The 14153-nt window shown below is 41.5% G+C and overlaps 1 protein-coding gene across 2 annotated transcripts in view; it reads left to right on the top strand.

Annotated features, from left to right (window-relative positions):
• EML6 (EMAP like 6) overlaps positions 1-14153 on the top strand; it is an 854573-nt gene that overhangs the window by 644684 nt on the left and 195736 nt on the right. For both annotated transcript variants that reach the window (XM_069234186.1, XM_069234187.1), the window contains exon 22: positions 1166-1318. In XM_069234186.1, coding sequence (XP_069090287.1) covers positions 1166-1318 — 153 coding nt within the window. The remainder of the gene's footprint in view (positions 1-1165; positions 1319-14153) is intronic.

Below are 14153 nucleotides of genomic sequence, written 5' to 3'. Positions count from 1 at the left end.
ATCCATTACACTTGCAAAAAGCAGTCTCAAATTGTGCACCACGTTTTTCCAAATGCCGCAGATTTAGAGAAACCACCTATCTACAAGTAAATAGGCTCACAAAATATTAAATCACAGAGTGTCGCAGAACAACCTTCCTAATTAGTATTCATTAGGCAGGTCACAATTGACAACTCTCTGTGATTGGCTGTAATCACAGGAAGGTGACCTGCAAGGGACAGCCAACCACAATTCCCATGATTGCTTTCCAAAACATTTTTTTATTAAATCTGCCTCAGTTTCTCAAAGGCAAAACAAATTTTCCATTTTGGAAAATGTCAATGAGAGCAGGCAGTGGCCATTGGACCACTGCCCACTCCCCCTAAAGGTGTTTTCCCAATTCCAAAGGGGAATAGGTCCTAAAGGGCTCCCTTACCTTTTACGAATCAGTTACTTCGTCATTTTGGGATTTGGTAACACATCATTGGTTTGTGACTGGAATTTGAGTTGCAAACCATTGATACATACCATACCCAATTGCAATTTGAAAGGAATGGCCTAAACACACCACATCTAAATTGTGATTCAATATCCATTTCTAAATCCATTTAGCAATTCAGAAAAACGTTTTTGAATCGCTATATGGTTGAGAGCACTTGAAAAGATGTTCTTCATTGTTCACAAACCCTCTGATTTGTCGGTGGGAGCGCTTGCGAATGCTAAACACCTTCGTTCATCGAGCCACTATCCGCTTTACCCATATTTTACCCAGTGTGGCCTGTTTTGTTACTTCCACGATTTACAGAATTAAATTATGTAAACAGTGGGCAGTGTTATTTATTAATTACTTGTAGACACTTTTGAATTGTTCCCTTTCCCAATGTAGCTATACTGTAGAAACTATGAGATAAAAGTAGCAAAACAACAGTAGTGGCCTCAAAAAGTGGGGTTTAGTGTGAGCTGTGATCGATGAGTTTGTAAATGTTTCTAGGTTACTAACATAAATGTCTCAAAATTTCATTCCCAAAGGGGACTTAACGATTGTCTGACCTAACATTACTGGAAATTCCTTTATCTTTATCTAAAGGCTGTGAGTGTCGAGTGACCACCACAAGTTATTGTTGGTTAGTTCACTTGGGGTAAAAACGATTAAATATGTTAAACTAGATGTACATGTTTCCTACAGGTGGCCGGTGTTGTGCCTTTTCTCCTGATGGCAAAGCCTTAGCCGTTGGATTAAATGATGGGAGCTTTATGGTGGTAAACGCCGATACCCTGGAAGACATGGTTTCATTACATCACAGAAAGGAAATGATTGCTGATATCAAATTTTCTCAAGGTACAGGTTTTGGGTATTTTCTGTTTGTAGTGTGCCCAACATATAAATTGGCAGTGATACATTTATATTTCTGAATTGTAGTACACGGTTACCATCACTGGAATGTTTAGTAGCACTTTGTTAGCGATGATTCCCCTCATAAGTACATTACCAATGTATTTAATTGTTTTTAAATTGTGGAAAATAATTTAATGAAGAGGCCAGAGTGCTATCAGTCTTCCCTCTTAAAAAGGAGCTGTGTGATAAATTGGCAGTGCGGTGTATGTGGAAAACATGGTAAGGAAAGATAGTATTGCATGTGGTGGGACACAAGGTTACTCATAGCGCCTCTACTGTCCATTGTCCATAAATATACCTGAGAGTAATTCTAAGATCTCTCCAGCTGGCCTTTCATTCCTTTGGTCAAAACACATGCAGGTTACCTCAGCATGTCTTGCGCCAGGCATTCCGACACACCTAGTGCCCACACCTCAGAATATCTCATGTCCAGCCTTTTAGTACCTCTTCTTAATTTGCAACTAGCAATCCAGGGCATCCTACACTGTTGCCTCAGTATGTGTCCTGCCTGTTACACCAGCATGTCTTGTGCCCTTTGCCTTATAGCCTCCTGCCTCTTAGCCTCAGCACCTCGTGCAACCACTGCCTCAGCACATCTGGATAGCACACACTAGAATCTTATGTCTATCTATGGAAAGCCACATGTGACTTCCCTAACTGAACATGTCAGCAGGGTCTGGGGCATGCACTGACTTCCATGTTTATACTTCTTGGGATAAACAAGTATTGTCAGAAACTAATTCCAGTATGACATCTTTTGCCAGTACTGACTCCATACTGGCTTCCAAAGCCCAGATGACTCCTTATCACTTTTGTTTAAATCCAGTAGTGTAAGTATTTCAACAATGCTTATTTAAGGGTCGTGTGTTTAACAAGCATGCTTGATGCCTCCTGTACTAATGCTCGCTTTAAAGCATTAGACACCAGATTTAAGTTGATGTTGTGCTTCTGTTAACGCGTCCGTCTATGTTAATTTATACACATCGGGACTCGTTTTAGGCCGATTAATCTTTGGACCCAGTGGTGAGATACCGTAAGACGAGATAACTGATCAATACATCAAACCATATGTCAATAATATTGTTAACATATATCACCACAATATATTTCACTTTAGACATTAATAAATCTTCGGCGCAACCATGACCTTTCAGTCATGAATAACCACACCTTATTGAAGTTTTGTGAATTTTATTCCCTATTGATTACAATCTAATAGTAAATGTATTAATCTCAAAACCAAGAAGCAAAGAACATTATCACAAAGCGGCGACTATGATAAGTTTTCAACAATGCAAAGATCACACATATAAGATAATCATATGAAGATTACAAATCAAAATACATAGAACCTCCTAAAGGTCTTAGTTCAGCATAGCACCATGTCAGTCACGTCAGTTACGTCAGTCAAGATGAACACCTCATCTAGCCACTGATTAGCATTAGCATGTTGGGCTTCATGCAAAACAATTTAGAACATCAATTTGGAAAACGTCTAACTAAGGTCTCTAATCAAAACACACAGAAGTTGGTTCCTAGAAAGAAAAGGCAAAATAAATGAATTTCCATTAGCAACGGTATAATTACCCTCCTCGGAATAGGTCAGCATACAGGGTCAGTCTTCGTCTTCAGGACATCAGTTAAATCGCCGTCAGTCTATCTAAGCTAAGGGCAGGGGACACTTCCCTCATAAGGAAGAAAGTGTAATGGGGCAGTCTATGGATGAGGATGGTTTTGTCTAAGTCTCAGATCACCAAATAGAGTGACAGAGTTTCTAGATGCAATCGATATCATTCCCTACCTAATGCCCTTTGTTCCTTGTGTCATGAGTTTTTATCCCTTTTTCGAAATACATTCCCCCAAAATTCTATTGGTCAGTCACTACACCCCACTATCTGTAACCTATCAAATTATACATTAAGTAATACATTTGTCATTCTATGATATTTCTCGTGCTTCTAATTGGTCTTTATAATTGAAGTTTTCGTAGGTGGCACATCCGGGGTTACTTCATTTTCTGGCACACACTTCGGGTCAAGAGTTCTCTTCTCCGCGATTTAATGTCCTTGAAAGTGTCTATGTTTGTTGCGAAGTCCATAATTTTTATACTAAAGCTGCTAGCATGCGGATGAGAAAAATTAGCATTGTTGCAAATAAGTGAAGAAAAGAACAATTGCTGGGTCATGGCTTTTTGCAAATCAGTACACTGGAGAAACAGAAAAATACGCTTTAATATGAGAGCTACACAGCCAGTTTTTTCAACTCACGCTAACTTAAGATGTATGAATTCTAATAAATGCAGTCTTTTAATGTTTTCAGTTCATAATAATACAAGCAATTATTGCTTACAGTCGACATTAGTTTACGCATGTGAAAAAAATTCTCCACGTTTAAAATACGTTTCAATGAATAATATTATTAATACAGCATTGTTAAATATAAGCATTTCACATCTAAAATAGGTAATATTTAAACTACGCTCTCTCAGTCCCTCCTCTGATGACGCTTGTCATCACACAATCTTTGATCTTAATTTTTCACCTTGTGCATAATACGCATTTCAACATCTTGCCCTTTATGTGAGCTTTCCCATATTTCATTGAACATTTTCTCTCTTTCACTTTCTTCCTTTCTTTTGGTTCTTTTAGTCCAATTTCTTTTTACCTTGTCATTGATTCTACATGCTCCCCATAATCCTAATAAACAAATTTAAACAATTAATAGACCCATCATAATTTTTGCAAGTACCCCATTCCAAATGTTGGTAAACCAGCTTCCCACTCGGGCAATTCCTTTTCCAAATTTTTCCCAAACACCAAGTTCTTTGAGATCCTTCAAATCTGTACTATCTCTGGTAAGGTTAGTAAGCATGTTTCTAATTTTCTTACTGTTATCTGGAATAAATGAACATCAATGACGCTCATTAAGCATTTTGCAAACACCTCCACTCTTTGCTAAAAGAATGTCTATAGCAAGCCGATTTTGAAGAGTCATAGCTCTTTCTGCAGCAAGTTCAGTATCCATCAGGAGTATAGCTCCTGTAAAATTTGTCAGCATGTTATCCACAATAGTAGACAACTTTTGAATTTTCATAGAATTCAAGATAACCCCTACTGATGGGATTATGGCTCCAAATATATCACCAATGACAGCCGCCACTGATTCTCGTTTTTGTCTGGGATGTTGTAATTCAGACGTTTTAGGTATTTGTTTTAAGTCATCAATCTGGTATATCTTTGGAAATACTATTCCCAAATAACATGTCCCATACCATCCCTTAGGAAGGCGGTAATATGCATTCAGTCCACAAATATAATAGATTCCAGGGATTGCTGGATCTTGTCCATTTACCATAAAGGTCCATTTACTCTGAAACAAAAACACATGCCTACATTCACTCGTAACCACAAACAAATTGTCTTGATCGGATTTGGGTCTATATATACAGAGTCTACCTACGTGTAATGCATCTATAGCTAATTTGCCTTGTGTTTTAATTGCAGTATAAGCATAATCATTTGCATAAGTATGTTTTTCTAGGCCTTTTTCTAACCTTTCTTTCAGTGCTTTGCGTCTATCATCTGTGTGATCTAAAAAGCTTTTCTCTACAGGAGACAATAAGCAAGTCAAATTATTGCGATGTGCATAAGCAGTTCCAAATGTAAGTGTTGGCTCAAAGAATCCTCTAACTATTTTAATATCATGCTCTTTAGCTAACTTATTTAGGAATTCAATCACAGGTACAAAAGAAAACACAACATCCAAATTTGAATAAATGTATTGCACATGCTCTTGATTATAGAATCTTGTTAATAGCAAGCTGCAACTAATTCCATAAGTAAGAGGGAGGCTATGATAAGTGACTCCCTCCTGCACAGACGAAGGAATTTTAGTACATACATAACAGTCTTTCGCATCCATAGTTTCCACGTACTCATTTAACAAGCAATAGAAGACATTAGTAGAAAGTTCCCCTTTTGCATTAGTTCCCTCGTGCATATGTCTTGCATCTTGCTCAAATCTCTCCCACGGTGATAGTTTAGTAGTGGTAGTTTCAGGTTTCGAAGTTGCATTAATAATTTCTCTCTCTCTCCATGGCATTCCTACAATCACTCCCACAATCATCACTGCACATACAACACCTATTATAAGACCTAACCAACCACACACCTTACTTCCTTTACTACCATAAGCCATGTTTGTATAGAATCGGAATAGCAGATCAACAATCAACTTGAGAAGGAAAAAGAAAAAACTCTTTTTGCTTGTTTTACAGCGTCTTCACTCACTCCAGGACCCTTTTCGTCAATTCAGGTTAGCAGCTTGTCGTAATCAGGTTTCCTTAACGTCAAATCCAGGTTTAGTGTCACTTTCTGGTAGTTTCTAAAGACTCTTTCTCTTTTCAGCTTTCACGAATTCAATTTTATCCGAATTTTCCCTTTGAATATCTTCAGGTACCGTAGTATTGGCCTGGTATTTCTCGATCAAAGCAGAATGCTAAAAATTCTTGTTGCCATTCAGAGGTTGTAGCATATGCCCATTCAGGACCTGTATATCTTCTGTTTGCTATTCTCTTCCTTTTTAGCCTTCGTTCACCTTGTTGTTCTCCTTCACTCAGATCATCTGCTTGTGAAGTATCACTTTCTTCTATTATTGTCTCGTTTGATACCTCTCTTATTTTAGGATGTGACTTGTCTGGCCAATTATCGTCTCTGTGTGTCTTGGTTCCATGTTTCCCTTCAGGACGTTGGACAGCACCCTCCTCTTGTGATATGGTGTTTTCTCTTGATGGACCTGCAACTGGTTCAGGAGACTCTGACTCGTTTTGATTTGTATCTACAATTTCTCCTTCTCTTTCGTCTTCCTGTTCTATGCTGAGTTCGGGCTCTAAATCGTATTCGTCTACTTCTGGGAGAACCTCTCCTTGACTTAGTTCTCCTGCTGCCTCAACTGAGATAGGCACTCTGTCACCTCTCTCGAACTCATTGACAGTTTGAGGTACAAGGCTGTTCTCAGTGGGCTCTCTGGTAGTCTCAGTTCCTTCTTGACTGATCTCTGACTCTGAGAGTTCTCTTCCTGAAGTTGGTGTACCGGAGACTTCAAGTTCCTCTTCAACAGGACTCGTTACCTTTTTTGTGTGACTGGCATGTATCCAGTTGGGAACCCCGGCACACTTCACAGCAGTGGTGGTCGTCAATATTACTTGATACGGCCCCTTCCAGCGCGGCTCAAGACACGATTTTCTCACGTGCTTCTTGACAACCACCCAATCTCCAGCTTTCAGAGAGTGTCCTGGTTCGCCAATTGGTGGCAACGTGTTAGCTTCCACCTGGTGAGAGAAAGAGCGAATCACGTCAGCCAAACCTTTGCAGTAATCCAACACCATATCACCTGTAATATTCACTAGCGCATTTGCAGGTACCGCTGGTAATCTCATTGCTCTGCCCATGAGGATTTCATGGGGGGACAGTCCTGTTTTCTTATCTGGGGTGTTTCTCATAGACATCAGTACTAGAGGTAAAGCATCTGGCCACTTCATGTTTGTTGCAGCACACATTTTTGCTATTCTTGATTTTAAGGTACCATTCATCTGTTCAACTAGTCCTGATGCTTCAGGGCGATAGCTACAATGCAGCTTTTGTTCAATGTTGAGTGCGGCACACAGAAGTTTAATCACCTCATTGTCGAAGTGTCTCCCCCTATCTGATTCTATAGAAACCGGAAACCCAAACCTTGGTAATAATTCTCTGAGTAGTAGTTTTGCAACTGTAAGACTGTCATTCCTACGTGTGGGATATGCCTCAATCCAATGACTTAAAACACACACAATCACCAACACGTACTTCAATCCTCCACAAACAGGCATTTCAATAAAATCCATTTGCATTTTGTTGAATGGACCTCCAGCTCTCCCAATGTGGCTCAAAGTTACCACAGTTCCTTTTCCAGCATTCATCTGTTGACAGATGACGCACCTGTGGCAAGTAATTTCTGCGGCATGTCTGAATTTTGGATTAAACCAATCAATCTTAAAGGATCTGATCATGGCGTCTCTTCCTAGATGGGCCTGCCCATGGTATAACCGTGCAAACTGCGACAAAAGACTATTTGGCAGAACCAGTTTTCCCTCTTCTGAAACCCACAGATCATCTGCCCTTTGTACACACTGCATTTTCTGCCAGGAACGTTTTTCTTCTTTGCTAGCACGACTTTGTAATGTCTTTAGTTCATCTAAGGTATCAACCACTCGTAATGCTAGACTTAAACTCGTGTCGTTTTCAGGTTGTGGTAACAATTCCCACTGCTCCTTAAATGATATACAGTTTAATGCACAAAATCTTGCAACTTGATCTGCATAACCGTTTCCCATTGACACAAAGTCTTGTGATCTGGTGTGGGCACTGCACTTTACCACAGCAATTTCAAGAGGTAACTGAATCGCATGTAACAAATCTCTTATTTGTTCACCATTTTTCACAGGAGAACCAGAGGAGGTCATGAAACCCCTCTGTGACCAGAGTTGGCCAAAATCATGCACGATTCCAAATCCATATCTGCTGTCAGTATAGATAGTGACTTTCAAATTTACAGCTGCGTGGCATGCTTTTGTAAGAGCTATTAATTCTGCCACCTGTGCAGAAAACACTTTCTCGAGCCAGGAGGCTTCGACAATGCCAGTTATGGTACATACTGCGTAACCGGCTCTCAATGTTCCTGCTGAATCTCTTAGACAGGACCCATCAACAAACATAATGCAATCGTTTTCTTTTAACTGGGTATCCTGTATGTCTGGGCGAGGTTTGGTACATAGCTCAGTCACCTCAAGACAATCATGCTCAAATTCTTCCCCATCTTTGATTTCTGTATTTTCATTGGGAAGTAAGGTTGCCGGGTTCAGCACAGTGCATCTCTTTAGTGTGACATTTGGTGACCCCAGTATAATTGTCTCATATTTAGTGAGTCGTGCATTTGTCATGTGTTGTGTCTTAGTTCGTGTCAACAGAATTTCAACTGAATGTGGAATCATTACTGTCAGGGGGTATCCCATGACTATGCCTTCACATTGTGAAAGGCTTTGACCAACTGCTCGCAAACAACCCGGTAAGGCTGCTGCGACGGGGTCCAAAGTAGCTGAAAAATATGCTACGGGGCGATTTGCATCTCCGTGGACCTGTGTTAAAACAGACAAAGAACAAGCATCACGTTCATGACAGAACAACAGAAAAGGTTTTTCATAATCAGGCATTCCTAATGCTGGTGCCCTGCACATGCATTCCTTCAATTCTAGAAATGATTCAAGCTCCTCTTTTGTCAAAGTGATTGTGGATGGTTTGTCCTTGACTTCTTTTCCTGTCAATTTTATTAAAGGTTTTGAGATGATCGAGAAGTTGGGTATCCACTGGCGACAGTAGCCCACCATTCCCAAAAACATCCTGACATCTCTTTTTGTTGTTGGGGGATTCATCTGCAAAACAGCTGTTATTCTTTCCTTTGATATTCTTCGGGACCCTTTCTCAATCAGATGTCCCAAGTATTTCACTTCTTTTTGACAGTATTGCAACTTTCTGGGTGACACCTTGTGTCCATTCTTTCCCAGATGATTTAACAATGCAATGGTATCATATTTACAACTGTCTCTGGTTTTAGATGCAATCAGCAAATCATCAATGTACTGCACAAGAGTCGAATTAAAAGGCAGCACAAGAGGTTCCAAATCCTTTTTTAATATCTGATTGAAGATGGATGGTGACTCAGAAAACCCCTGAGGAATTCTGCACCAACTGTACACCTTATCCAGGAATTTGAAACTGAACAAAAATTGACTGTCTTCATGAAGTGGTATCGAGAAGAATGCTTGTGATAGGTCTACTACAGTAAACCATTCAGCATCACATGGAACCTGGAACATTATTACTGCTGGGTTAGGTACCACAGGGCAGCATTTTATCACAATTTCGTTTATTTTTCTCAAATCCTGCACAATTAGAACCTTTCCACAGGGCTTCTTCAAACCCATAATGGGAGAGTTGCACAGACTACTCAAAACTTCTTTCAGGACTCCCTGTCTGAGAAAATCTGCAATTATTTGTGATACCTCAATGAGGACATCTTGGGTCATGTGGTATTGTGGCACTTGTGGGAACGCTGCATTCGGCTTTATCTGTACCTTGATTGGTTCTACTTCCTTGATTAACCCTACTTCTTTCCCAGTCAAATCCCACACTTTCTCTGTTGTAGTTCTTTGTAAATCGACAGGTAGGTCGATCAAAGTATGCATTGGGAATAAAGTAATCAAAGGGTAATCTTCATTAGTCTCTCCTCCTTCCTCTATGAATTGACTCTCATCTCCCTCATCGTCACTGTTTGTCTGTACCTCTATCCCATCATTGGAACAGGTAATCGAACATTTTGTCTTACATAGTAAGTCTCTTCCTAGTAAGGATACTGGGCTTGAATCGCATACAACGAATCTATGCAAGCCTAGGAAACTACCAATTTCGACCTGCACTGGATCAGTAATCGGATTAGTCAGGTTTTGGTTTGCCACACCAACCACTCGTATGGTACGCCCTGAGAGAGGTAATCTCTGGACTTCTGCACTTCGAACTGTAGAGCGTGTAGCTCCTGTGTCGACCAAAAATGAAACCTTATAGCCCCTTACTTTTCCCTCTACATATGGGCCTCTCTGATCCACCTCTAAAGATGCTGCAAGCCTGCACTCTTCACTGTCTGAGCTGTCATCTGACCAATCCCCATTCATGCCACTTTCACCTCGTAATGGGAATTGTTGCACAGTGTTGTTTTGGTTGGTTACCTGGCCTGTGACCTGCTGAGGAAGCATCACCTGTTGCTGTCCCATCGGAGCCATGGGTAATTGCATTTGCTGTCTAGGCACCATAGGAATCTGCTGCTGCATTGGTTGCACTGATACTGACTGGAAACGCGGCATTTGCATCTGCTGCATGGGTTGTACCCCTGGCATTGGTACCAAATTATTCTGAAAATTCGGGTTTTGATGTCTCATTTTTGGACCTCGTGGATTTTGTAATGTACCGACATTAATGCTTTGCTGAACTGCACCATCCTGCACCATATTCTGACAATCCCGTTTTCAATGCCCCATGCCGCGGCATGCATGACATGGTGACATCTTTTTCACTCCCTGACCGTCATTTTGAATAACAACATTATTCATGTCCAAACCACGGTTCACAAATCCTCGACCTCTACCTCTCGGCTGTGCCTGAAACACACCATTAATTTGCGGTTGTTGCTGTATCATTTGCTGAACTCCATTCCCCTGTATTCCAGCTTGTGCAGCCCTTATCTGCATCACCATCACTTTCTCCTTCAACTTTTTCTGCTTCAACTCAATCTCATCACTACAGTATTTTGCGTACTGTAACACTTCATCAATCGGTTTAGCTTGCCAACAAATCAAATGATTCTTAATCATCTGGCTGACCTCCGGCCTCATCCCTTCGACGAACCTAAACACAAGATGATTCATGTCCTTCGGTTCGATAGTCTCAGTACCACTGTAATGTTTGAACGCTTTTAATAATCTCTCGTAATACGCATGTATTGACTCTTTAACCTCTTGAGAGGTCCGGTCGATTTTCTGCCAATCGGTCACCTTCGGCGACACCTTTTGTTTCAAAAACTCAATTGCTTTATGATAATATTTCATCACCTCTTCTGAAGGTGCTCCAGTCACCTTATCTCTTGCCGGCTCCTTCGTGGGCCAATCTACCCCTCTTTTGCACTTGAGCCACAAATCTGGTGGAACAATGATCTCAAACAAAGTATTCAAGTCTTCCCAAAGACACTTTGCAAGCTTCACAAACCTATCTGTCTGTTGATACCACTCGATCGGTTTTTCTCTTAACCTAGGGTAATCATTCGTAAAGGATGAAATGTCTCCTCTAGTCCATGGCACATGCACTAAAACACCACCAGCTGTCTCTCTCATAGGTAAGATTTTCACTGTACCTAGATTAGGTGTGGTTCCAACTTTATTAGACCCTGGGCTATCTCCCTTTCCTTTATCTCTTTTCTTTGCCCATTGGCCTTCCCATTTCTCTAATGCACCCCAAATCTGTGCACTTTGCAACAGTTCTTTCAGGTGTGCCTTCATGCCTGCAGATCTCATGTGTTCAAAATCTTTAGAGTCAAAATCTAATCTGTAGCTTCTTTTCAAATGTTTCCAATATCGATATTGTATTTGTCTGCCAAATTCGCTAATCTCTGATGTACTTTGCTCACCTCTTTGGTAATCTTGGGGCACAAGTACCTCAATTCTGCCTCAGTGTATGATTCCAACCTATTTACTCCCATTGTTCCTTCCACTAACTCAGCAGCTTCTGCCCCTAGTCGTACAAAATTCAAGTATTCATTTTGTTTTTCTTTCTCAGGTTCAACTGTGGTCACTGTAGTCTTCTGTGAGGTACAAGTTTTCTCTAACCACTCATTTAGCTGTTGTACTGAAAAACCCTGCAGTGAAATGTTCCCTGCATGTATCATTGGAGAATGTGAGGTATTCGTACTCATAGTTTGGGGAGTCAAGACTCCCAACCCTGCTTGACGCATCGCTTCGAGAGATGCTCCTACTGGACTAAGGTCCATCAAGGGTCTCGGTTGTTCATATACTTGTTCTCCCGGGGCCATTATCTGTGGAGTTCTCATGGGCCCTCCTCTTATCGCTTCCTGAGTCATAACTCCCTGTTCACATGTCCCTGTTTTATCCTGTGCATACAACGGCACCGGGGGACCAACAGTAATAGGTAGCGATATAGCGGCAGGTGTCTGACCTGGTCCCAAGCTTCTTGGAGCTGCAACACCATAGGTCTGCTCCAGTGTACCCGGTACAGGTACTAACGGTGGTCCTGCTACAGGGTTATACCCAGGTATCAGCTGTGGCCGTTGAGACACTAGCTTCGGAGTCGACTCAATCTGTATTAACCTTGGCTTTGTATATATCGGGTCTGGCGGCACTACCAAGTTCGTAGTAGTCTCAAGCACTGGGACATCAGGGTAAATTATTTTTATCTGCGGTGGAGGCTGCAACTGTATCGGCAAGTCTGGTGCAGTGGGTACACTGACACCATTCTGTATCGAGGTTGTATCGCTAGTCTGTACCGTATCAGTAACTCCCTTCTCCTGCGTCTGGTTCCCAGGATCCAAGCTAGTACTTGGAGCACTGTCACTCACCGCATACGGTGGCGGACGATCATGTAACAATCTATCCATAAATTCCTCATCATCTGAATCATCTTCCTCTTCCCAGGACCTTTTATTTTCTTTAGTTTTGCCTGAATCTTTGTCGGTTTTGCAGGAGGCTTTCCTTCCCTGTGTCTCTTCTCCCTGTGTTATTGCCGGGAATAACTTCAACCCATCTACAATTCCCCGTCTCCACATTTTGTTCTCATTGTCCCATCTAGCTTCTGCATAGGATTTTTCCGCCCTTTTCAGTCTTCTCTGAAACCTTTCTTGTCTATGTTTAATAGCCATCAAGTCCCAGATAGCCAAAGCCTCGTATTGTGCCGGTCTCGGAGGTGGTTTCTGCGTACTTAACATCCACCTCAAATTTTCTAGCACCTTTGGATTAAATGGCCCATGTTATGGGAACTCTAGACACCCCTCTTTCTCTGTTAATTTGCGCCATTGTTTCATCCATAAACAAGGTGCAACACCCTTTTCTTCCATAACTGTATAAGCTGGAGTACCCTCAGGTGGTGTAGGTTCCCCATCGGTTGCAACAATATATACGTCTCCTTTTAGAGCGCTTTTGAATGCCTTGACAAAATTCATTTTTGCAATTCTTTATTTCGGATTCAATCAGAAATGGCTTAGTTCCCAGGACGCTCTTCACCTGCCCTTTCTCAACCTATTGCCTCTCACGGACAGCAGCCAATCCGTGCGCGACCCCTCTCGGAATCTGACCTATCTCAGCGCGGCACCACTGACGTCACACTCACACATACTGCAGCTGACAAAGTCTTGCGGCTCGTCCACTCTTCACTGACCCCTTACAACTCATACAAACTAATGCAAATTATTGCGAGCACCTGAAAATGACAACACAAATCTGTCGGTTTACTACAGGAAGGGTAACACATTTGCTTGAGAACTTTACAGAGATTTCACTTGAAGCCTCAGCCGCTACTCTCTCCTTCTCAGTTCCCACATACGCAAGCAGAATTCGACCTGCAAATCCTACTCTCGACTTGTCAATGACTCCTTCTAGTGCACTTTAGAATTTGTAAAATCTCCATCGAAGGTTTCACACATACGTCATAACTCAAAACTCAACTTGTCAACCACGCCCGATTGACCTATTAAACCGCACAGATTACAACATAAACCACATTTATCATCATACTCCGGAGTCTTAGACCTCAACAGGTCCGTGCACAACAACCAACCACGTGGATAATTTTTAGCAATAAGCGCTACATTCACATGAAGTACGCTGACTTCCCTACTCTCATACTGTGGAGCACGCCCACTCCTGCTAAACAACACTTAATTTGGCCTAAATACACGCAAATTTTCACAACCACCTGCAAGATGCATAAGCTTAGGTAAGCGCAAAGACCCTAACCACACATACTATGGCGCCGAGAACATTCCCAACTCATTTAGGCAGGCTCCGAGATCCCGGGAAAGCCATGGCGAACCTAGCAACCCATCATCTCTCCAAATTGCAGTATCACAGAAAAACAAATTAAACAATGAAACTCCGTCCTAGGGCCCCCAAGGGCCAAACCGTCGCTCT

Source organism: Pleurodeles waltl, chromosome 5 (assembly GCF_031143425.1).
Source record: "Pleurodeles waltl isolate 20211129_DDA chromosome 5, aPleWal1.hap1.20221129, whole genome shotgun sequence".
Taxonomy (NCBI): Eukaryota; Metazoa; Chordata; class Amphibia; order Caudata; family Salamandridae; genus Pleurodeles; species Pleurodeles waltl.
The sequence above is the reverse complement of the archived record's forward strand: the minus strand, read 5'-3'. Positions and strand labels throughout refer to the sequence as shown.